We start from the raw sequence: 25599 nt of genomic DNA, 5'->3' as shown, positions 1-25599 counted from the left end.
AGTGTGCTCTGTAAATTTCAACCTAATTGTAGATACTTGCTTAATGTTGAAGATCTTTTTAACCTATTAATAATTCCAGATATTTAACAAAAACATTTATTCGTTCCTTAGCTTAAAACTAATTTAAGTCTTATTCCTTTAATTGTTTATACAAACTGTCTCTTAGCTGACTAAAATGTAATAAATACAAAACCTAGAACAGACAAGATAACAGACAAATCAGTACACAATAAGGTCTTTCAAGTACTGGATTTGATATTAAAAGTAAGTAGAAAATAAAAATCAGTGAAGCAAATATTCCTCGTTACATTTCTAAAGCCGTTACTTGAAAACATACTAGGAAGTAAATAAAATAGTACAAAGAAGAAAGCTAGTAAGTCACGAATTTCCTTTCGTTTATTTTGGAATTGTCTAAGTGCGCTGAAAGCACCCTGTGAATTGCTAAATATAATGCCGCGTACAGGCTGCTGCAATGTTGCATGCAATGCAAGAAATTGTGAAAAATTTCCTCAATTTTTAAGTTGGGGATGGAAAACCAGCCAATAATTAAATAAATACCTAAAAAGTCTCATTTACTTGAATTTTTCGAGTGGAATTTTATAAATTCGACCACAGATTCAAAAACGTCATCGACTAGCTCCTTCGGCGTATGCATTGCGGCGAAATGACCCCCGAAGTCCAAGGTCGTGGAATGTACTAGATTGGGGAATTTGTCCCGTAGAATCCAATCAGGCTGGTATACCACTTCATATCGAAAATTTATAGCAGCCGTTGGCACATAAGTTGGAATGCTGGAAAAGAAAATTATGATCAATAATATTAGTAATGTCTTAAGTCTTAATACAAGTTTTAATATAATCTGTCAAGACCCGTCAAGGGAATCAAAATCAATACGGTACTTCCCGTTTACAGAATCATGAAAGGCGCGTACGCGCACGTCGCGTAACACAACACGCATTCGTACGCGCGACCGACGTCAGCAAAAAAAGAATTTTGGTTTAAAGTTCTTAAAGCATACTCACTCATGAACAACAAAGACTTCCGGCCATGCGAAGGCCTCTGCGTATACCCTCATAGACATTGTAATTCGTTCGTTTGCCCATAGAATTGTAACAGTGTCAAGCAAATCGTCAATATTGATTTCTTCCAAGCCCCCGTGTGGTGTTTGCAACGTGTCCCTATTGCTGCAGATACCTATCTTCTCCAGAGTGTATGCTGCAAGACCGGCGGGCGTGTCTGCTAATGCAGCACCTGGAATTTTTAAGTGCTTAATTTTTGCCAGATCCGGGCATATCGAATTCAATCGATCAAAGTTAGAATAGTATTAGAGTTATGATAGTTTTTATCGTCGTCAATCATCGAGATCAACCCATTGCCGGCCCACTACTGAGCACGGGTCTCCTCTCAGAATGAGAAGAGCGTAGGCCGTAGTCTGCCGCGCTTGCTCAGTGTGGATTGGCAGACATAGTTATTATAGTTAGTAGTAGGTAATAGACATATGTTGTTAGACCTATTATGCTTTGGACCTGATTACTTCAATTAGCTTAATGGCTTCTGCGTGATTCGTAGGTTATGAAAATTGTATAATACTAGAGATAACATAACATAGTCAAATACGTCATTAAAGACGATAAAAAGCATAATCTAATGACACTTGGCTGAGACAGCATCTATAATCCACATCGCAAGAAAATGCACTGGCTATTGAAATTATCCAAAATAAAGATTCTTCAAGTAAAAAATATAAAGCTTAATCAACATACCTAGTGGACAAATACTACATCATTAGAAAAAGTACGTGAAATTAAAATTATCCAAAATAAAGGTTATTCTAGTGAAAAAAACTTTCTAAAAATTAATGATTAAGGGCCAAAGCACATCCGAATCCGAAGAATATTTTTGATAACTAAATTAAACTGTTGAAACTCGAGGAATCACCGTACGTTGGCGCCACTAAGCCAAAGTAAATAAAGATTACTTTGAGTTATCAAAAATTTTACTCGGTTCCACTCCACTCTGCCGATCAGCGGTGTGCCTAAGAATTAAATAAAATCGCAACTAATCGAAATAAAAAGATTTACCTATTGTGTCCGGTTTCGTAGCTTGCAAGTGAAAGTAACCACTTTCCCTCATTAAATACGAAAATAGGTCCTTTAAGGGATACATCCTGTGTCTGTGTTTGTTTTCGACAATAAAACTAGGGAAGAGCGAACCAATGACGTATTTTAGATTACTTATAGGCCTTGAAGATACTGGCATATTTGTGTGGAATCTGCAATAGAAAATATGTTTTCTTCGAGTGAAAATGTGTTTTCTTAGAATACCTGGCGGTGCAAAGAGCTTTGACTATTTTCTCACAAATGGATCTATTCCCAGCCATAGATTTATACTTAGTTCAATAATAATTCGTATACAATATATCTATACATAGTTACTAATATAATACTCTAGTACTTAGTAAATACTCGGTTAAATTGTTGCACCGTGAAAATCTAGCAGGCAGGCAGACAGACAGACACACTTTCGCATTTATAATATTAGTATGGAGGATTAAGAAAGAGAAATAAAAAAAGACTTTTAACTTTCTATATTTTTTTATGAAAAATTTATGGATTGTATAGTTCGAGCTCTAGGCCCTTGTATGGACGACGCGACGCATACTTAAATGTAATGATTAGGGAGCCCCTAAAAGTATCATTTTATTACAGTCGCATTATGAAAATAATGATTCCGGTTATTATCTGTTAACGTGTAAATGGCCGCACGTGTTTATGACACAATTTTCATAATGCAATAATTAACTAAACGTGTTATCTCTTAATTGCTACTTCGACTGAATATACCTACTTAGTTTCCTACTTAGCTTTTGCTTATTTTTGCTCTGCAACTATGTATGGCCTTCACTTATCTTATTTATATACTATAGATGTACTCGTATTTAAAGCGGGATTAGAGGTGAATCTCACAACACCATGCTTATTATTTTAATTTCTACAGTCTATTACCCGTGCGCATTAACATGGCACCTGGCTCGAACACAATTCCTCCTCCCACTTCCCCGCGCGATGCCCCGCTCTCGCCGTGCCGCTACTGGTCTCGCACGGCGCGGCGGCTCGGCGAGAGCGGGACATCGCGCTTGGAAGTGGGAGGAGGGTTGTTTTCGAGCCAGGTGCCATGTTAATGCGCACGAGTTATAATGTATATATTGTATAATGCATGCCGATTGCCGAAATACTATCTAAAAGTATTACTTGATTTATGATAGGTTTTAAAAAATAATATGCTTTCTGAAAGTATTCTGATATATGTGTCATTATTTTCGTATCTATAAATGAGGCATTTTCGCAAATTTCACGATGAGATCTATCTGAAATTTTGGCGTTATTTTCTGTTACGATATCCTATCCACCATATTCGATTAATCATAAGCACACATACAAAACTAAGACAAAGTGTTGGCTTTGTGAATTCATGTATGTATCTATCTAATTATATATTACATCATGTATCAATCTATCTAATGAGCTGGCTATTATGATGAACACAAACAGATACCGCCAAATACAACCTCTAATCGAGTAAAAATACCTAATAGTTTTCCGCAAATGAATAAAATATGCCTCTGTGGCTTCTTACCCTAATACTTCGTCTTGGAATACCGTAGCCAAATGTGTTCCCGCCTGCGAACCCCAATCACCCGCCTGGATGTAGTATTTATTGAAACCGAGCCGTTTCATCAGGTTCCTCATTATTATACCAATCTGTAGAGGATTTAAGCCCGGTTTGTTTGTGCCCTGAAATTTTATTATATTAAAGTGTTATAAAATTATCAAATTTTTAATACCTACGTCGCGTCGTAAACTAAGGTTCTAGAACTAAATAGCACTAAGGTTCAGTTGCTTGACATGCAGTTAAAGTTACACCTTACGGTTTAACACAAACCGTACCTACCGTTTCACCATCAATTAAAAGCAAAGCGGGTTACAATGTCTTTCTGGTCCCAAGCTAACAAATCCTGATTTGTGCAACCCATTTAAAGTTAACCCGTAACGGCAAAGTGCCTAACTTTAATCGCCTGTCATGCAACTTGATCCAAAAAAATATTTTATACATTTTTTCGTAGCATTAGCCTCGTCAAATACTAAAGCCAGCCAAGCAACGAGCCAGACAGACTTAAGTTAAATAGCACTACTAAAACATGATCACGTGTATCATTCTTCAAATACTCTTAAATCATAGTTGTATTCTGTTGTCCGATGATGAATATTCTCAAATATTTGAAATAGGTAGGTATAACCTACCGTATATTATACATTACGTGGATACACATATCTAATCGGCAACAGTCCATAAAATAACATTGAATTGCAGATGTAAATATAAAGCATTTAGTTAAAATTCTAGCATTTGTCTGACAGGTCAACGGTTAAGTTGCGGACTAAAATCTCAAAGGTCGGCGGTTCAAGCCCCACCCGTTGCACTATTGTCGTAGCCAATCCTAGCTTTACGCTTAGTTGGAGGGAAAAGGGGAAAATTAATCGTTAGAAACATGGCTAATATTCTTGGAAAAAAGAAGGTGTAGGCTAGATTATCTGAACACGCACTTTGTGAAAAGGCGATACAGCGTCTATGCAGTCTTTAAATCTAATCTGATCGCAATGATAAAGAGTTTCGTGTGTTTTGGGTCTAAACCAAACACTTCCCTAGTTGATGAATCTAAAAAAACCACTATATTTATAGATACAGACAGACAGGATGGTAATCACAGACAAGAGCGACCTTACAAAAAAGGCACGTGTAAAGTATAAAGTGACTCGGTAATTTTTTGTTCTCCATATACTTTTGTGGGTTTAAATGCTTTTCGATTACATATTTATTTTTGCATTATAACAATATGTAAGGACTAAGGATTGCTAGTTATACAGGTACAAGTTAGGTACTTGCAGTCAGGCACAAGTATAAGGCATAAACAGACATACGATGTTTGAAAATTAACTTTCTAGAGATTGGCGAGGTTTATTCTTGAGTTCCACTGCGTTTCCCTCAGTGTATTAAATGAGTGAAAAATTTATGCAACTTGTCCGCATAGACTTCGATTATCCGGTAGGAACCCTTGCTCCCGGGGTGAAAAGTATCTTCAGCTCATTAATACATGAAAAAAATCATGACAGTGATCACCATTATCATCATGAGAATGATGAGGGCCTGCTGCGTGTAAAAAGAATAATAAACAAACGCACTTTCAAAATATTAATATGGTTATGTACCCACCTCCGAAAATCCAAAGCCCGGAAGATCAACGGCAACAACTTCGAAAACGAAATCGTATCCACTTCTCGCTTTTGTGAGCATAGGTATTGCCATATCAAATTCCTTGGACGAACTCGGCCATCCGTGCATAAGAAGCAAAGGCAGCACTTTAACATTTTTTGCTTCTGGCTTTACTCTTATGTAATGAATATCCAGCCCTTGTATTTTAGTTTTGAAATGCGGAAATCTGTTCAAACGCTCGGCTCTCTCTTTAAAATTATAATCTTTAAGCCAGTACTTTAATATATTTTCCAAATATACTGTGTTAATACCGTATTCGGATTGCGTACCCTCCATCGGACGAATGTATGGACGTCTGTTTTTTAATCTGCTCTTCAAATCTTCTATCATCTGTGAAACAGTTATACCTACTTAAATTAACATGCGAATTAACCTCTTGAGTTTCGTTACAATTTTTATAAGATTTCTTACCGAATCGTTGAAGACAATTTTAAAAGGTCTTATAGACTTGTCTTCTTGTTTTGGTTTGTCGCCGTCTCCCCACCATCTTTCTAAATCAAGTTCCGGTAAATCTGGAACGCTCTGAAGTTGGTAATATTTTGTTCCGATACCAATGCCCACAGCTGCTAAGGCAATGAACAGGGCAAAGTTTTTGAACATCTGTAAGAGCAGTATTTTTAAAAACCTACATTCTTGTCATCTTAGATTATATCTATCATAATAATTAAGCTCATTTCAGCCTATGGAATATAATATATATTACAGTCCGGTCAAAATAGACATTCAAGGATACAGTAATTGCATAGAGCTACAAATTGGTACGAATGTTGTTAATACCGATATACACGATAATAGTGATCATGATGATGAATAAAAACCCTTTTATATCGACACAAATTCACAATGATTCTTCGTTCCGCCAACAATTATTATGATTGAGGTGTTGAATACGAAGTTCAATGACAAAGTCCAACTTAATAACTCATAATAGGCGGATCATTAATTTTAAGTAGGTATCTAGATTTAAGTACCTAGAACCTAGTAATAGTATGTAGAAGTAGGTATCCTACGCGTATATTGATATAAGGCATAAGTCTTAATTATAGTTTGATTGAAAATTAGAACTTCTCGGAAAGAAATTAATTGATTGATTGATTTATTTTATCTCAATTCGGATTAGGTACGCAGTAGATGCCCCTGCAGCATCAGGGTTGAGATGTTGGAACCTGGAGTTCGCGTATTATTTTATCGCCTCGGTAACGAAATTTCTCGATAAGAATAATAGTGGCAGTAATTAAATTATCCGTCGCAAGATCTGATACGGATGAAAACTGAATGAAACCCTTTTAAAATATACGGACGCGGAATTTTATTTGTTGATTTATCATCAATGGTATACATTTAGTCATTTATGTATTTTAAGTAGAACCATCCGCGTCGACGTACTGTTAACGGTAACTTCGTAAATGTGAATAAATATTCAGGTCATGCTGCCGCAAATAACTTTCACTTATTCTTCTCAACCATTATTCACATAAATATTTAAAAAATATTATTCCACTATAGAAACTAATGTAATAATAAAAATCTCAGAAATCAACCTTAAAAAATCGCAAGCGCTCGACGAATGTTTCACTTGAAATGTTATTTTCACATTACATACGATCGCGGGTAAAGCACGTGCGCAAACGCCGGCGTTCCACACCGAAATTATAAACACGGATTGAAGAGCGCATCGTCATCCTTACTAGAAGTGTGCTCAGTTATCCACGAACTTAGCTGTACAAAAGTCTCAATTTTCCCGGTGTTGAAAATAATAAGAATCGCGAAAATAATACCTAGGTATAAGTATAGGATGGAGTTCGTCTGTGTTGGTGTTAGCTGGCGGGCATGCTCTGCCTTTTTGGTGTGTTTTTTTTTTGTTAAAACTGACTGGAAAGCGCTCTAAAGGGGTGCCGTGCGTATGTCGGCGAGCGCCGGCACAGACGGGGTCAATACTTGTATATTTTAACTAACTTGTTACAAATAACTACAAACTTGACATTGGCTAATCTTTGTAAAGCCAGACGAGAGAGAAAAAAAAAGTATAGGATAGCTAGCACAAATTTTCCGTTTAGCGAAAGACTAAGCTATTATGACGAGATGACGGCCAACCTCCACGACCAGTGGAGAGGTAGGTACGAGTAGAAGAATAAGATAGGTTCAGTTATCTGTAAACATTTAGCTACACATTAATATTACAGCCACAACCTTACCGACACTTAAAGTAATTAGAATCACGAGAATAATAGCTGGGTATAGGTATGCTTATCCGATGTACTTAATTAGGATAATGATATGTACCTACCTATACTAATTTGATGTCACATATTTAAACGCATGTATGTTACGATAAATGAATAATCCATAAATGTGAAAGTGTGCCTGTTTGTGTATTTGCCGGTTATCTTTACAGACCCATCCGCTTAACCGATTTTGATGAAATTTAGTACAGAGAAAATTCCTACTACTTTTTATAGGTACCGGAAAATCAAACAGATTTCTTAAAAAAACTCAAATCTACGCGAACATTTAGTCCGCACTCTGCAGTAATGAGAATGGAGGATCTACCTGTTTATCTTTGCATATCATAAAACAAAGTCGCTTCCCGCCGTCTATCCCTGTCTTTTAAACTACGTGACCAATGACTTTCTAAGCATGGACACATCGTGGCATACAACACAAGAGCCCAAACATGGCACACGTTTCTAAATTCACCCTATTTAGCTTCAACTGCTCCATTTATACATTCCCGCTAACATTCAAGTCCTGTAAACTAACCTCAGTGATTAAGCCGCAATGTAAATCGATTATTGCACTCGAAGCTGAATAAGGTGATTTTAGAAGCAAACTTGAACAAAAAATGGAATGGAGTAGTGTAGCACTATTAATTTTTGTTATTTCTTTGAGAGATCTTTCGTTTTTGTAAATATGAAACTATTATACTATATCTATACTATATAACTATTATACTATTCTGCTCGTGCTGATTCGCTGACTGACTGACTGACTGGCTGACTGACTGACTCATTTGATCACCTCTTCTGTAAAATTTTGTATGTTTTTTTTTATCGATGGTTTCGTATATAGGACAAAAAATGATTCGGAGGAAAAATATGGATAGAGCTGATGATTGAGGATTTCGGTGAGGAGCACGGCCAGGGTATTGAAGATAGGTGGGGGCTGCTCGAACAAATGTCACTCAGAACTTCATCCAATTGACAGGGAGCTGAAAAATAAAACCAAAATGGCGGATTCAAGATGGGGCTTGAATCAAGATGGCCAAAGGCCTCCCACCAGCCGACCTAAACCAATTAAGAAAATCTCAATCGGCCCAGCCGGGAATCGAACCCGGGACCCTCGTCATACAAATCCACCGCGCTACCACTGCGCACCGGAGGTCGTCAAAAGATCTATCTATCTATACATATAATAAAATTGTAGAAAAGTGGTGTCTGTACAATGGAAATATATAAAAAAAGTAGCAGGGGTTGTTATTATATCGATGCCGAACCCGAAATTGTAATTAAATTTTTTTTTGTCTGTTTGTCTGTGTGTTTGTGCACGCTAATATCAGAAACGGCTTATTTGATTTAGATACGGTTGTCACTAATATATTGTAGTAAGCTTCACTTAACATTTAGTGTTTATTTCATGTCAATCGGTTCATAAATAAAAAAGTTATGTCAATTTAAAGAATCACGGCGAACATTTTTAACGTACAGATACACGCCTCGCGCCTGAGCGTCCGTGGCTATATGTATAAAGCGCGCTGAGAGCTATTCTACGCGAACGAAGTCGCGGGCACAGCTAGTAATAAAATAAATGTGATACAATAATGGCCAATAGATTTTACATTGAACAAAAAAAAGCTACTCCACAGTTTTGTTTTTCCGACATTCGTGACGCGCCCTTCCATCTGTCTCTTTCTGATGTGCGTGAGAGAAAGGAATGGGAACATTGTAAATAATTTTAGATATTTCTAGTGTTTTCAATGGTTTTACTAAGTATTTTACACTTTTTCGCATGTTATCTTACGTCAATAAAATTAACTTACCGGTGGTAAGTCACACCATCTTTTTTCTGCGTCGTTAACGTATTATTTCGGCACTTTTGATCGCGCATTTAGGCGTCTTGACAGCTTTGCAGTCAACATGCGACTAATGAAGAAAGTGTGCTTACACCGAGTATAAGCACACTTACTTGGTCCCTTGTGATGCGCGCCAGTGCGATGTCCTTGCTTAGAAAGTCATTGTACGTGAAGGATTTTAATGCAGTTTTCATTAACAGACAGAGTCAAAAGGACAGACTCAAAAGGAAGGTTTATACGTAGGGATAGTTTAACATTGTTTTGTGGTAATTTGTTGAAATATATGATAATAATTGTTCAAGATTTCGGAAGAAATCAAGCCGACTGGAGACATCGAAAATGATGTCTTATTCTTCACACTAATATTATCAAGGGGAAAGTTTGTGTGTATGTGTGTATTATGTGTGTGTATGTTTGTTACTGCTTCACGCAAAAACTACTGAACGGATTGCGCTGAAATTTACAGTGGAGATAGGTTATACCCTGGATTAGCACATAGGCTACTTTTTATCCCGGAAAATTAAAGAGTTCCCACGGGATTTTTAAAAGCCTACATCCACGCGAACGAAGTCGCGGGCATCAGCTAGTTTGGAATATAACAAAATAACCACATTGACACCGCGAAGCCGGGTCGGGTTGCTAGTAATATAATAAAATTAATTCAAATTATTGGTAAACTGATAATGTTCTACTTGTTTTTACATCCAATTTGTTGCAACTATGTTAGTGTTTAACGGTACTGGGCTAAAGGTTCAAGCTACATATTATGTAGCGTGACCTCTGTTCGGCTTGATGCATAGTATGATACCAAAGAGTCAAGAGAAACGGTTGCCATAATAAACATATTATATACTAGCCTATGCCCGCGACTTTGCCCGCGTGGACTACACGAATTTCAAACCCCCATTTTAACTTCTTAGTGGTTGAACTTTCAGAAATCCTTTCTTAGCGGATGTCTGCGTATAGCTATCTGCATGCCAAATTTCAGCCGTCCAGTAGTTTGAGCTGTACGTTGAAAGATCAGTCAGTCAGTCAGTCAAGTTTTCCTTTTATATATTTAGATATGGAGAACTCTCAGGTAGGTTCCTAACCTACCTACATTTCCTCACGATATTTTCCTTCACCGTTAAATCAAGTGATATATTTAATAAGGATGATGACTACTAGTCAAATCAGCGACTTTTAATATGAAATACGCAGTTGTGACGTCATAAACATATGACGTAATTCGCCGTACTTTTTTAGTTAAATCGATAATTTGAAATGGTTAGCAAACTTAAAATAATAACAATGGATGTTGATTAAAGGAATTTTGGAAGACCCTGTATTTAATAAAATTACTAAGAAATAATTAATTTTTGACATTGGCATCATCCCAATTGCATTACTCTGAAAAGTTAGAAGATTAACAGTTATCCATCCGAGCGGACATGGATGATGTGTTTAGCAGACCAATCAGATTTATTGATAGATGACGTGATTTTTTTTGTCATCTATCAACAATCTGATTGGTTTGCTGTACACATCTCTCCTCCTGAATCAAGGGGATATGGGGCCTTGACAGGATTTTATAGGTACGTAAAGTAGGTATTTACATTTTTGCATCGCTTTGTTTACATTGTGAAACATGCGATTGCCACACACTCCTTATCTTCACTTGCAATTGACCTAGTTTACTCGACGAGTTGGTTGGTCGATGAACTTGGCGTCTTATTCATCCAAGTTCATACTTCTTTTATTTTTGCATGAGTCAGTGTAAACTGATCGCCTACCGTCGTACGCCGAACGGTACATACATACAGTACGTCAACATCGTTCGTACCGCACGCGCCTTATTTGAAAGTCTTTGCATGATTCTTTGTATGTTATGCTCCTAACATTCGCGTTACTATCACCCGATATTGCTTGGCAATTGGCATCCACTTTACGCGTTGGAAATCATATTTGTTTAGTCCTGTCGAAACATAGGTGACGATACATAACAGACCTTGTTATATTATCCCCTAGCGAGTAGCGACCGCTAGCAGCTTCGCTCACCAAAAATATTCTTCTATATTCCCTATAGCGTAAGGATTTCAAAAAATCCGCTCTTATTCCTCGTCTTCATTATAAGAGAAACCTCTGCTAAATTTCAGCTTTCTAAGACCAAGAGTTTGGGCTGGTCGTTGAGGAGTCAGTCAATGAGCTAGGATTTTTTTTTATAAATATACTTATTTAGATTTTCATTAGGTTATTTTAAAAGCTATACTTGGTACTTATACCTCAGAAAAATTCTCGCAGAAACACCTTAGCGAATCGCTTACGTTCTAATTTTTTACTTGTACACTTCACGTTTCATTGTTATTTCACGCCGCGGTACATAATGTATTGCATCGAATACACTTGGAAAAATAGATTGTTATAGGTTAATTGATTGAGAGCATACATAATTATTATTATTTTGTTAAGATTTCTAATAGGCATTTTCGGCTCACCCTAATGTGCAACAAACTTTATTCGCGCATAAAATATGAGTGACAAATGTTCGAAAATAAAAACAAGTCATACAGACTATGCATTCAAGCGAATGATAAATTATGAGAAAATCTGCTAGTGACATACATATACAATATACATATATTCGTATTGCGCATTCTTGCGTAGCTCGCGTGCAAGCAGTTATCATAGCGGTTTTTATATTATGAATGCAAAAACGGCTGTAAAAAACGGTTACATTTATAATGTTAAAACGGTTAGGGTCAGGGTGACTGAACAAAAAGAGTTACGGATTCTAACGTATGGGATTAACTATAGGGGATTCCAAGTTTACAAACAATATGAAAATATCTATACCATAGATAATATTATAAATGCGAAAGTGTGTCTGTTTGCTAACTTTTCACGGCCCATTAATTTAATCTATTTTGATGAAAGGTACAGAGATAGCTTTCATCCTGGTTAAGGACACAGGCTACTTTTTATCCCGGAAAATTAAAGATTTCCTTCGAAATTCTCAAAATCGGATGACGTCGTGGCCCTAATTTAGTTGATAATAAAAATAATTTTAATGCTTCTTTCTTAGATACGGCCAACGTTCTTGATCGGCATGCAGTTCCCACTCGACGACGCACTAAGCGGCGTGCTCTCCAGTGAAGGCTTGCAGCATATGCAGCAACGGTTCGACGACTGGGAGAACAGAGCTGAAAAAGAGCCGTTTGGCCAAGCTCAGAACTCCATGCAGTGCTACATACGGCATCAAGCTGTATCGGACAAGGTAAGAAAATATATGTGGGGAAAATTATAAGGCAGAGGTAAGAATCAATGCAATTTACGTTGCATGCTATAATATGTTGATAAATGCAATATATCAGTCACGTTTACTAATGTAATTTCAAGCAATGGCTTGAAATTTGTAGCTATTGAGTGTTATCTTGTGTGTAAATTGAGGGGCTATCTAGTGATTTAGGAGGTGTTTTTATTTGTTTTACGGTTCCGTATCTCAAAAAAATAAATGGAACTTTATAGTATCACTTCGTTGTCCGATTGTCTGTCTATCTGACTGATGATAAGATCCTTTTTCTTAGGAACGCGTCAATCCATCAAGATGAAAATAATACTTATCAAATACTTAGGTCTACGTTCCCTTGGACCTGTAAAAAAATCAAATTTCTAAGTCAACATACCCGAAAATACGGCCAATTATACCATATATTTTCCATTATAAACTGCAACACCAGGCAAAATTGCAGTCAAGGATCAATTTCCCATTTAAAAAAAAAAAAATAGAACTAAAAACCCTGACTTGATGCTTTTGAGTATTTTGTCACAATTTTTTGAGTAACTAAAGGTTTGAACTTTTTATTTAAAGAAATACATAATAGTCCCATTTCTGTTTTCCATCTAGTCGATTAAATAATGTATGAACTTTTTCAGTCTGTAGCAGATTGTGTGGAGGCACTAATAGGCACTTACTTGCTAGATGGAGGAATTCAATCTGCCGTGAGATTTTTGGAATGGATGAGGATTTTGCCGCCGCAGGTAATTTACCGCTACAGTTTTAATACCGTTATATAAACCGTACTGTTAGTTATATAATGTTACTTTTTTTACTAGTTATTTTCGTTACGTCCTTATAAAAACTTGATGCTTAATTTTTAAATTCTAACCTACCTGCATTGGAAAATTTCAACTGCACTTTTAGTTGTAATAAAGAAAGATCATAGCATCAAATAGGGGTCAAAAAATCTTCTTTCGATTCAAATGGCTGTCAAAAACGCTATTGGTCTATCTCAAATATTACTTTATTTTGCAACTGTAAAGGCTGTTTCACGCCAGAGCAGCACAGTGCGACATTGAGGCATGCCATAGGACTACATGGTACAATAATTTAAAATGTAGCAAGAATCGTTGGCAATCTTCGTACCGTAAATATTTCAATTCTACAGCGTGCTGTAGAATATCGTGATATTGAATCGGCACAAGAATGAACTGCCGCATGCTGCTTAAGGGCGCACAATTAATGTTTCCATTTTTGTAGCATGCCGCATTGTCGCATGTTATTGTTCAGACGTAAAAATGACTTAAAAAAACTTTTCTTATAATTATTATGAATAGGTAAAGCATGGAATGCCCTTCCGGCATCCTTGTTTCCTGCCAAGCATTACTTAAAGAGCTTCAAGGCAAGTCTGAATAGACATCTTCTAGACAAGCGCGCTTCAACGTTAGACCTCATCGTTGCTATTTGTTAGGCATGTTTGTCGCCAAGCGCAAGCCTACCTTACAACAACAAAAATATGAATTGCTTAACAGTGAAGGAAAACATCGTCAAGAATCCTGTGTTCTCCATAATATTCTCAAATGTGTGTGAGCTTTATTAATCCATACTTGGTCAGCGTGGGCCTAAACCCTTCTCATTATAAGAGGAGACCCCTGCCCACGAGTGGGCCGGCGATGGGTTAGCATGATGATGATCATGAATATAAAGATTTGTGTTATATTGACGTTTTAGGATAATTTCGTACAATATTTGAAAAAGAAAGTGGACACAGCGATAACGGAGGGGAAAACCTCGTTGGCAGAAGTGGACTGGCTCCTCAACCACTGCCGCGGTGACATTGAGACTATTATCAACTACAAATTCAAGGACCCCTCCTTATTGCTTGAGGTATATTAAGATTTCATTGACCTTTACCTTTATTTTTTATTCATAAAATTTCAGTTGTATTCGCAAATGTATCGCAAAAGTGTTCGTAAAAGGTTGACTCAAAATTTTTATACAACGTTGCATCCATATTTCAAATTCAAATTCAAAATATTTTATTCAATTAGACTTTTACAAGTACTTTGAATCGTCAAGACCACTGGTTCGGAATGCCTTTTTTCCTACCGAGAAGAACCAGCATGAAACTCGGCAGTTGCTCTTTTCAAAGATTTGATATACAATATTATGCCACGTATAAAAGTAATTGCAGTCCCGTGTATTGCTGGAGCGAGCTGCAGGTCAAATCCTGTTATATCTATATATATATGTAGTCAAAATTATAGTACATATTTATATTTTACTATTCTTCGATTCGGGTTTGATACCCAAACAATGTGTATTGCTCTTCAGGCTATGTCCCACGCCTCGTACATACGGAACCGCTGCACTCGGTCCTACGAGCGTTTGGAGTTCCTCGGCGACGCCATCTTGGATTTCCTCATTACGTCACACATTTATGAGTCCTCGCCCAACATGAACCCTGGCGACCTGACCGACCTGAGGTCGGCGCTGGTCAACAACGTCACATTCGCTTCCTACGTCGTCAAGTTGGGATTGCACAAGTGAGTATAAGCGCTAGGGAGATGTTTGTCTTATTTGAATGAGGCAGCGAGACGTATACGAGTAAGATGGTCCGGTATAACAGTCCTAGAGTTGTTCATACACATATATATAATATATGTATACAAGAAAATTTAGGCGTGACCTGAGAGTAATTCAGAGGCCTTAGTATAACTTTTCAAAGTAATGTTGTTATCACAATTTCACCACGCTACCCAAAAAACATCTATGGGAAACCGTAAAAATCCTCCTCCTGAGTAATCCTCCATCCTGAGTAAATATACATTTTTGAAATAAATTCTAGGCTTTTTTTTTAAATACTGCTCGTTTTAAATTGAAAAAAGTTGAATTCTTTATATGTCACTGACATGTCAGTCAGTAGATATAATGAAAATGATTATGTTGAAGGTTTAGATTACAGGGAATTTAGGTTAGGTTAAAGAAATTTGTTTAGAATAGTTACCAATTTCAATAAAATATTATAATTCTAATAGATTCCTCTGCACACAAATGAACGCAGTACTGGAGAACGCGATAAAAACCTTCGTCGAGCATCAGGAGGAGCGCGGCCACGAGATTGTGGAGGACGTGCTATACCTCATCGACGAGGAGGACTGCCACATCGCGCAGTATATTGATGTACCTAAGGTGAGTGTACTATGTAATCTATACGCACATACAAAAATCTTCATAGAACAACGACCTGCCGAAAGTGAGTGGGATCAATACTGCTCCATCCCGAATCTCAATGTACTTCCCATTAACCTAGAATCATGAAATTTGGAACATTTAGCAATGTCATACAATAGCACGAGTCATCACGAAAAAATACGACCAAATTAGTTTTTTAAATCACATCAAGTTGGAGCTGTGCGGCATTAACTTACAATTTTTTTACTATACTGATTTGAGATGTCATGTACGAGGGCGCGGAACCCTTCGTGTGCGAGTCTGATTCGCACTTGACCATGACATTTGTTTCTCAATGCAGGTCCTCAGCGACATTTTCGAGTCCATAGCGGGGGCGATATACCTGGACAGCGGCGGAGATCTGCAGCGCGTGTGGGCGGTGGTGTACCGCATCATGCACAAAGAGATCCACGCCTTCACCATGAGCGTCCCCAAGCAGCCCGTCAGAGTGCTCATGGAAACCATACACGCTTGCCCGCAGTTTGGGTGAGATTATTAATAAAATAAAAAAAGAAAGAAATAAGCTTTCATTTCAAGCATGACGACATAACCCATACATCAATTACTTAATCTATGTTATTTCTAGCTTAATTTAACTTAAGGTGCAGGGCACGGGTCTGCCCGCGAAACTCAAATTTAATTTGGTTTTTCGCAATTTGTAAACTAATACGACGAAGTAGGCTTATGGCATTCTAAAAGCACCAATGGCAGTATCACCCCCACAGGTTTCTATAAAATAAAAATATTTACTTGAAAGTGTTCAGTTTAAGAAATTAGTCAAAATAATGAGTTTGACGTGAGTTACTCACAACTACTACTACTACTACTCTGACTAATTTCTTAAACTGGACACTTTCAAGTAAAGATTTTTTAAATAAACCTGTGGAGATGATACTGCTATAATGAGGGTTCTGCTTTAGTTTAATTGAAGACAAAATGATCAATGCACAGATTGACCATTTACCGTAGTATATATATAGTATTACAATATACATCATACTGCTGGTCTTTATGGCCAATCTATGCTTTGTTCCGTTTTATCGCAGACTGCGCTATTTTCGTGCAGAACTCAAGGAAGAGTCCTTGATCCAACTTGCTGGTGATTAGCAACGTTGGGTTGTCGATTAGTACTCGTTTACCAATTCTCTGCTTGAGTTCGAATCGCAATCTAAGCGCAATCGACCAACAAGTGGATCACTGACTCCTCCTTGCTTGGTTCGCATTCGCAATCCGCTTTTTCCTTACATTTGTACTTGTGCAGGTAACTCAGTCACTTGCTTCAGGAGATTACCACATAGTTGTATGGATCAAGAAGATCGAGAATTTATTTACGCCCATTTGTGGCAATCTACCCCTTCGCCGCTTGATTGATTTATAATATTGGGTCATGATGATGAATCTCGTTAGAATCTGCTTTCTGAACCGGTGCTAGTCTTGATCCTACTAATCACGCTTCACACTAATATTATAAAGGCGAAAGTTTGTGTGTATGCATGTGTGTGTATGTCTGTTACTCTTTCACGCAAAAATTACTGGACAGATTTGGCTGAAATTTGAAATGGTGATAGATTATACCCTAGATTAATACATAGGCTACTTTTTATCCCGGAAGCTATCCTACGTTGGAGTGAACTAGAGCAAGGAAACTCAGTTTGATCCTGATCGACGATATGACAAGTATTAGGCTGTAGTGACGTAAAATCATAGAAAAATAGGGCTACTTTAGGGCTACCTGCGTCAAATATACTACTAACATAGAATATACTACTAACATAGAATGTACTACTAACATAGAATGTACTACTAACATAGAATATACTACCAACATAGAATTTACTACTAACATAGAATATACTACTAACATAGAATGTACTACTAACATAGAATATACTACTAACATAGAATGTACTACTAACATAGAATATACTACTAACATAGAATGTACTACTAACATAGAATATACTACTAACATAGAATGTACTACTAACATAGAATATACTACCAACATAGAATTTACTACTAACATAGAATATACTACTAACATAGAATGTACTACTAACATAGAATATACTACTAACATAGAATGTACTACTAACATAGAATATACTACTAACATTTGACGCTTGCCAGTGACGTCGAAGCCTCGACGTGTTGTTAGGAGTTCCATAACTGTCGTTAACTGTGCCTACCTGAAATAAATAAATTCATTTTCAATGCGTAAATTTTGAGAAATGGCTCTTCATATTTTCTTTATGTGCCAACTGTCATGTCAAAGTATGGTACGTACTAAATCGTACTTTAGATATAACAGAATAAATATGGCGAGTCCTTTCTTAACGGACTACATACCTATAGTTAAATTTTGTAATGCTGTCACTTTTTGATGAAAAATGAAAATGAAAATAAATGAAAAAGATAAAGATAAAAATAAGTTTCTTCTAGGGATATGAAAAAGACGGGTATAGTGTTCACTTTGTTTAACTTTCTATACGCGTCCATTATGGGGTTGGGGGCTGGTGCAAGTGGATATATGAGCCATACATGGGGGTTTTAACAGCACAGTCAAAAGCCTGGGTCAAAATTTAGAGGGTAAAGAATTTTATTTAAGTATGCCAATTGGTTGCAGTTGTACTTAAATTTATAGTCCTGACTCCCAAACTAGGAGACCCCGTATCTTAGGAGTCAGTCAATTGGAAAAATTATTTTGTGTACTCATACTACTTCCTTTTCTACTACTATGTTCAATTCTCGGTTTGCTATATTGCTCCCGAAATCTCCTCCTGTATTGCTAATATTGTTTTCAGGGAAGCAAAAGAAACGACTAAGGGCGTTCCAAAGGTGATGATTCCTGTCACGTTTACTAAGGAGGGCAAGCAGCACACGGCATTTGGCGTAGGCACAAACAAGGCGCAAGCGAAGCGGGCCGCCTCCAAGCTTGCTCTCAAAATCTTAAGTGCTTAATATTGATCCCACATCCGCTAATCTGGGCCGTACGTGGCGAATTTTGGCGCAAAGCCTTGCACATGAAGTAGAAGAAATGGAAAGTTCATTTCCAATACCTACTTATCGCTATCCCACTTCGACTAACAAATTAGAGTGAGAAATCGCACCCGCGGTGGGTCCGATTCTCGGATTAGTCTCGCTCTCGCTCGGCAATCGGAGTGGGATAGCGATAAGTGGGTTTTGCTTCAAGTAAGTAATAATACGAGTAAGCAATACAGTTCGCCACCGGTCGACATGGCTATCGGGATGGGGATACCCCGCACAACCGCACAGCCCCCGCGCTATTCCAGTGTGAGAAAGCGTGGGCGCTGCGCGCGTGTGAGGGGTTTCCTCCCACACACATTTGTAGTAATAATTATTATTGTGAATACAGGTGTTATTAGCATGGATGCGGCTATAAACGCGTATGACGTCATAAAAACGCCATTCTACTAATACGTACATGCATTATATGCGCAGAAAACTCCTCCACTATGTCAACTTGTGTTAAGTTTTTCTCGAAATCGATTCTAGTATAAACGTTATCTGTGTTTAAAATGGTGATAGCCTATTGGCCAAGAACCCTCCTAGTCGGGGGTTCCAGCATTCGATCAAATTGCATGTTTTATTTTATACATTCATACTTTAAAGCCCCTTATCTTTATTTTTACAAAATAAATGAAATATTAATATCCAATTATACAATAAATTATTCTGAAATCTATTTTACATATTTTTAATTAACCTATATTTTTAATTAAATATTATCCAGTTTATCCAATGAATTGCAAATTTTATTATTACATATAATTAATTATTACAAATCTTGGAATTTTAATATTGTTTTGACGCATTCATTAAATTGTTACACTCTATTTGGTGTGAAATTATTTATGTCCTTGAAATTATTTTTACTAACATACCATTTTCTTACTATTTACTCATCTAGATTTAAGAGATCCTAGCAATTTTAAAATGATGGCATGATTAACTTTTTCCTGTTAACTATAAATCCACGCGGACGAAGTCGCGGGCATTATCTAGTGTATTATATAATACGTACATTTTGAGATTTCACTCGCGATTTTAATTATATTTGTCGACTGTCATGTCAAAAGTACGACAGTTGACACATTGAGCTAAAATGGTGAGTGTGATCTCGAAATGTACGCACTATGTATAAATAGTTATAAAAATAGTGATTTTCACTGCGCATTATGTAAAACTCAATTTGTACGAGTTTAATTTTATGTGTTTTAATATTATGACTGATAGATTAAATTGTAAAAACTTTATTCCTATTTCTTTAAATAAAATATAATTACTTTTAATTATATTTTATTTGTTTTATATTTCAAAAAAATAGATTTTTATTTATATCCTAATTAAGAGTATTATCTCTTGAGCGCGCCCTATACAAACGTTTGATTTTATTAATGACGATTGTACCTAGAACTTGCCCGTAAAAATATATTTTATAAGTTTCAAACGGGCTCAAAGATTATGGAACGCGTATATAGAAGGCGAAATAAGAATCAAACCTCGTTTATAGGCTGTGCTCAAGAGGGACTCCTCTTAATGTAAATCCTCTCCTGCCTCTTTTCTTATATACTTACATGGTGAAATATATGCTACTGCGCCATGTATCTAATATACATATACCTTCACGCGAGGCTGGTAATATCGATAGCTCTTACGTAGATGTGTTTGGTGAAACGTTTCAAATGATTTTAATAATTTTAATAGTAAGTAGTTAAGGTACCTAAGTAGTTTATACAAATGTGCATGTTATAAAAACTACGAGTCGAACACGAACATATGACATTCATTTTCGTGGCGGCCATTTTGAAATTTTCATTTATTTAGTACCTATTTGTTGTTATAATGGCAATAGAAATACATATTCCGTGAAATTTACAAATCCATTTCAAATTCTCTACCTTTTACAGTTTACAAGATACAGACCGCTGACAGACAGACGTATGGACAGCGGAGGTTTAGTAATAGGGTCCGTTGGCATCCTTCGGATACGGAACCCTAAAAATGGTTGAAAGTGATACTTTAACCATCAAATCATATTATTGTTGAATGATTCTATTTAAGTATGATTTTATTGTTTTTCAGAAAGGCCTCTAAAGCCTCCTCAAGACGTTGAAATACATATTTCAGCGCGCTTGCATCGTGTATACGAGGCTTAATGTATATAGGGAAGTTTAAAAAAAATCAAATGTTTAAGCTGAATAAAATAAATTCTAGTAGCATGCGTTTTTATCATTTAGTCAAATATTCGAATGTTGTGTAATTTTTTGACCAGTTATTTTAATGAAATTAATTGTGGTCAAATGTAATTAACGTTAAGTATAATATTATTATATTTTGTATTAAATAAAAAAAAAGAATTAATAAAGTGTCTATGTTTTATATTATATCATGGTTGTTTTCTTTTCTTTTTAATCAATAATAATAATTATTGTGAAGGTAATTATTGTAGGTATGTAGATCAACCGTCAATCATTACTAGACATCGGAATATATTTTTTTGCATAAAACACTATTTTATAGCGCTACTTCATTGATAGTGCATATTTCAGTAGTTATTAATTAACTCTAGAAACTAAAAATCTTCCTTCATGTAAGTCCCTAGAAATATTAGTAAAAATAATGGAACAGAATAACACCCTTCCGAGTACCGAGAAATGAAATGATATACCAGTTTTATAAAGGAAGGTCTTCTTATTTTTTTCCTATAATAAAATTGAAGTGTCTGTCTGTAATTTCGAAAAAAACATTTGAACTGTACCATAACTGAATCACGTTTCTAAAATTTTTGTGCGTCTGTTTGAACGGGCTTATCTTCGGAACGGCTTAACCTATTTAGATAGAGCTTTCACAGACGAGTAGAGGATCCAATGAATAACATAGGCTAGTTTTTTAACCGACTTTCGTAAATGGAGTTGTTTTTCTACCTATGAACACCGATATCTTCGAGATTTGCGTAATTTTTTTTAATCGATAAACTTTGCGACATTGTTCCATAAAATATTCGGATTCCAACTTAATCCCGATATGCTGCAGGAGACCTGACCACCGAAGCTGATGGAATTTAGAAACTCATCGCGTCATCAGTACAACTGTAGGTACAGACTGTTCACTTTATAGCCAATGAATGAATAGTCTGTAGTCTAAGGCTGGTTTTACAGTGAATTCGGCCACAGCGCTTATCACCCGCGCACTTACCACCCGCGCGAGTGATAAGCGCGGTGGCCGAATTGCCGTCAGCGCGGGCCATCCGCGCGAATATGTAACGATCCAAGAGACGCAAAGCTCGTGGCCCGCGACGTTTACCAACCGCGCTGGCAAAAGCGTCACTGTAAAACTACACTAACCACAACCCCAGTGGTGTCATTGAGAAGACAAGATACGGCTTGGATTTTACTGTAATAAAGAAAAATACATCAATTTTTTATGTGTTTTATTGCGCTAAACGTATAAATTACAAGAAGTACGTGCTGGGCCTCTTGTAGGCGAATTTGTTGAGGCGCTTGTAGTGGTGCACGCGCTTGGGCAGCGGGAACTTGATGCCGCTGTTGTGGAACTGCTTCACCTGCGGCCGGCGGCACGCGGCTGCCTTGATTATCTCCACTTTGATGATCTGGAATTAAATTTTATCATTTACTAGCTGATGCTAGTAACATTGTCCGCAGTAGTGGGATTTATATCTTAAAAAAAAAAACCGGCCATGTGCGAGTCATACTCGCGCACTGAGGGTTCCGTACTCGGGTATTTTTTCCAAGATTTTGCACGATAAATCAAAAACTATTATACTTAAAAATAAATAAAAATCTGTTTTAGAATGTACATAAAGCCCTTTCATATGATACCCCACTTGGTACAGGTATCTTACTTTGAAAATGTTTCATTTTTTTTTAAAATGATGTAACCACAAATTCGCTGGTTTCAGATTTATCTGTGCTATAAGATCTACCTACCTGCCAAATTTCATGATTCTAGGACAACGGGAAGCTCCCTATAGGTTTCTTGACAGACAGACAGACAAGAAAGTGATCCTTTTAGGGTTCCCTTTTTCCTTTTGAGGTACAGAACCCTAAAAAAGTAAATACCCTTATGGCTGTTGTGTCTATCCGTCTGTCAAAAAACCTATAGGGTACTTACCGTCGACTTAGAAATATGAAATTTGGCAGGTAGGTAGGTTATAGCAACAACTAAATGGAAAAATTCGAAAACTGTCAATTTGTGGTTAAATCACAAAAAAAATTAATAGGAAGGGGTTAAGGAAGAAACTGGACACTTTCAAGTAAGATTTTTATAAAAATCTGTGGAGATGATACTGCCATTGGCGCTATTAGTATGCCATAAGCCTACTTTGTCCTTCTAGTTAACAAATTGCGAAAAACCAAATTAAATTTGAATTTCGCGGGCAGACCGTGTAGTTATCCTAAACTGAAACTTAAGTCTGAGCAGAGTCAAAGTACGCACTATAGATCTCAGCCTCAGTGTACCTGTATGGAGTGCGCGCGCGCCCTGTGCCTGGCGCCCATGTCGCGATAGCACTGCGTGACGGCGCCGCCCACGCTCAGGTCGCGGTACTCGCGGTACATGTTGTGCACGCCCGAGCGCGACTCGTAGCGCAGCCAGATGCCGAAGTTCTTGATCTTGATTGGGCTCTTTTCAGGAATTTCCTGCAATATTCATTGTTATTGCTTAGTTTCAGTTCAGGTATAGTCAGCAACAAAGCTAGGTTTGCACCTGCGAGTACAGGCGACTATGGACAAGTGCAAACCTAGCTTTGTTGCTGACTGATTTTTGAGACTTCCTAAACTGCAAAAACAGCAAGTGCCTATACATAAAAAAATAGTTAAGTGAGAGTGCCTAGGGTACCTAGGGTTAGGGGCCCGTAACCCTAGGTACCCAGGATATATAATTATTATTTAAATTTAATTTCATACTTTTACATAATTATATATTTTGGATGTATGAAATATTTCTTTTCTGAGCTAGAACATCACATTAAGCTGTGAAAGAAAAATCCAAATAATGTTCATTTGTTTTGGTCCCAGTTAGAGACCTGAGATGCAAGCAGACAGACAGAAATTATATTTTTCACTGCTAAAACCCCATCAGAAAAGCAGTATCGCATAATTTTGTTTGTATGAAATTGGAATTCTGGAAGAATTGAATTTTTATTTCTACGGTTCCCTGCATAGCTTCCATTTGCATTGAAATTAGGCAACTTCACGTAACTAACTACAAATTCAAATTGAAAATGTTTTTATTCAATTAAACTTTTACAAGTGCTTTTGAATCGTCAAAAAAAATCTACCATTTACAGGCACTATAACTGTAAGTGTGAATCAAGTTAGCTGGTGTGCCTGCCTGCTAACTAATTAGAATTATAATAAAATAATTTTGTTAAATTAAAATGTATGAACAAACCTTAATAGATACAATTTCACCAGTGGTCTTCTTGAACTTCTTCAGTTGCCGTAAGAAGTACCAAAAGCGGGACTTAGCAACGATGGGATCTGGAGAGAAAATCCTCATTTTGTATAGAGGTGGCTTCTCCTCTTTGTCTGAGGGGAGCTTGCGCCCGATCACCTCGTATTCCTTCAACTGAAACAAGAAACCATATTATCATTATAGCTTACCTAAACCAGAAACACTGATGGAGTGTTGCTAAGTTACAACAGAGCATAACAGTCAATTGTGTTGTTGTATTGACCTATTTGCACCAAATTGAGATACAGTAAATCAGATAACATCATTAGTTTTGAAAAACTAAACATGAATGACAACAATTTTCATGATACATTTGTAGAAGCATGAAGAACTAGGCTAGTTAATACTTTAATTTTATTTTATTTTCCATTTAAAACAAAATCTGTTTTGGAATGTACAGGTAAAACCTTTTCATATGATACCCCCCTCAGTATTGCTATCATACTTTGATAGCTATACCGAGATAATCCTGAAAAATCCCACCAGTAAGAACAGGTCACGATCCTCAGCAAGATAAATATGACACACACAGAGATACTATTTAACTCCATTTAGAATGCATTGTGTTGCAGTTACAATCAACATGACCTAACCTAAAAATTGTGTTTCCGTTTTAAATATCAACATAATATAACACTTTACACACAAAGACAACTGAATATCTGGTGATATTTCAAATTAGTTGATACATTACATGGTCACAGCATCTTTACTTCGTTTTAATTCACATCTTTAAGTTTGCTTAGCCGCGGCAACGTGTACCGATCACACCAAGTTTCACAACACAAATCCTATGGTATAATTTCTCACCACTTCATTATTTTAGTAACACGCACAGCAACTACTGAATTAACTTTAAGTGTGTAGCGTCATATTTTGTCGCAGTAAACAATTTAATTTTTAAAACTTACCTCTCCTTTAGCCTTCATTTTGGGAGATTTTTTAGAAAAAGAACTGACAATGACAAGCCAACGGAAACGGAACACATGAAAGAAAAGATGGCGTTTTTATTGTTGCCATAATAAATAATCATTTAAAAGGTGATTACACGAACTGACACGAACGACCAACTAAGAACAGAGGTCACCTTGATGTAGTATCACTACATACAGACGTCATGATTTCGCTTTTGGTATAGATTGTAGACTACTACCTACGTAATACACGCACTTCACGCTTGTGTCAATTCAAATTGACATTGACAATTGAC

The 25599-nt window shown here is 36.7% G+C and overlaps 3 protein-coding genes across 7 annotated transcripts in view; 1 reads left to right on the top strand and 2 right to left on the bottom strand.

The window, feature by feature from the left end:
• LOC123870396 (endoribonuclease Dicer) overlaps positions 1-21300 on the top strand; it is a 47920-nt gene extending 26620 nt beyond the window's left edge. For all 3 annotated transcript variants that reach the window (XM_045913679.1, XM_045913678.1, XM_045913676.1), the window contains exons 28-34: positions 12462-12653; positions 13313-13417; positions 14388-14543; positions 14991-15202; positions 15695-15848; positions 16192-16376; positions 18695-21300. In XM_045913679.1, the coding sequence (XP_045769635.1) occupies positions 12462-12653; positions 13313-13417; positions 14388-14543; positions 14991-15202; positions 15695-15848; positions 16192-16376; positions 18695-18851 (1161 nt within the window). In that variant the 3' untranslated portion in view covers positions 18852-21300. The remainder of the gene's footprint in view (positions 1-12461; positions 12654-13312; positions 13418-14387; positions 14544-14990; positions 15203-15694; positions 15849-16191; positions 16377-18694) is intronic.
• On the bottom strand, positions 81-11916 carry LOC123870399 (juvenile hormone epoxide hydrolase-like). 3 transcript variants are annotated; one of them, XM_045913685.1, is made up of 7 exons: positions 11662-11916; positions 5743-5931; positions 5272-5661; positions 3637-3794; positions 2082-2272; positions 1023-1251; positions 81-791 (listed from the first exon to the last, which is right to left on the bottom strand). In XM_045913685.1, the coding sequence occupies exons 2-7, from the start codon at positions 5929-5931 to the stop codon at positions 569-571; spliced, it is 1380 nt and encodes a 459-aa protein (XP_045769641.1). In that variant the 5' UTR covers positions 11662-11916; the 3' UTR covers positions 81-568. The 3 variants fall into 3 exon arrangements, with proteins under 3 accessions (XP_045769641.1, XP_045769640.1, XP_045769642.1); XM_045913684.1 differs by lacking the exon at positions 11662-11916 and adding an exon at positions 6873-7088; XM_045913686.1 differs by lacking the exon at positions 11662-11916 and having other exon boundaries at positions 5272-5678; positions 5743-5880.
• Positions 21301-22329: 1029 nt separating the features above from the next.
• LOC123870404 (60S ribosomal protein L18a) lies at positions 22330-25455 on the bottom strand. The gene is made up of 4 exons (XM_045913693.1): positions 25301-25455; positions 24327-24503; positions 23393-23572; positions 22330-22524 (listed from the first exon to the last, which is right to left on the bottom strand). The coding sequence occupies exons 1-4, from the start codon at positions 25316-25318 to the stop codon at positions 22366-22368; spliced, it is 534 nt and encodes a 177-aa protein (XP_045769649.1). The 5' UTR covers positions 25319-25455; the 3' UTR covers positions 22330-22365.
• Between the last annotated feature and the right edge of the window lie 144 nt (positions 25456-25599).

This window comes from Maniola jurtina, chromosome 12, assembly GCF_905333055.1.
Source record: "Maniola jurtina chromosome 12, ilManJurt1.1, whole genome shotgun sequence".
Classification (NCBI taxonomy): Eukaryota; Metazoa; Arthropoda; class Insecta; order Lepidoptera; family Nymphalidae; genus Maniola; species Maniola jurtina.
Note: the sequence above shows the minus strand (reverse complement) of the source record. Positions and strands in the feature narration are given on the sequence as shown.

Coding starts and splice junctions, on each gene's coding strand:
- LOC123870404 (XM_045913693.1), bottom strand. Junction 23,573..24,326: donor GTGAAATTGTATCTATTAAG/GTTTGTTCATAC, acceptor TGAATATTGCAG/GAAATTCCTGAAAAGAGCCC. Junction 22,525..23,392: donor CGCGCGCGCACTCCATACAG/GTACACTGAGGC, acceptor ATTTAATTCCAG/ATCATCAAAGTGGAGATAAT.
- LOC123870399 (XM_045913685.1), bottom strand. CDS start 5,931: ATGTTCAAAAACTTTGCCCTGTTCATTGCCTTAGCAGCTGTGGGCATT. Junction 2,273..3,636: donor TTCCAAGACGAAGTATTAGG/GTAAGAAGCCAC, acceptor TTTCTATTGCAG/ATTCCACACAAATATGCCAG. Junction 1,252..2,081: donor TACGAAACCGGACACAATAG/GTAAATCTTTTT, acceptor TAAAAATTCCAG/GTGCTGCATTAGCAGACACG.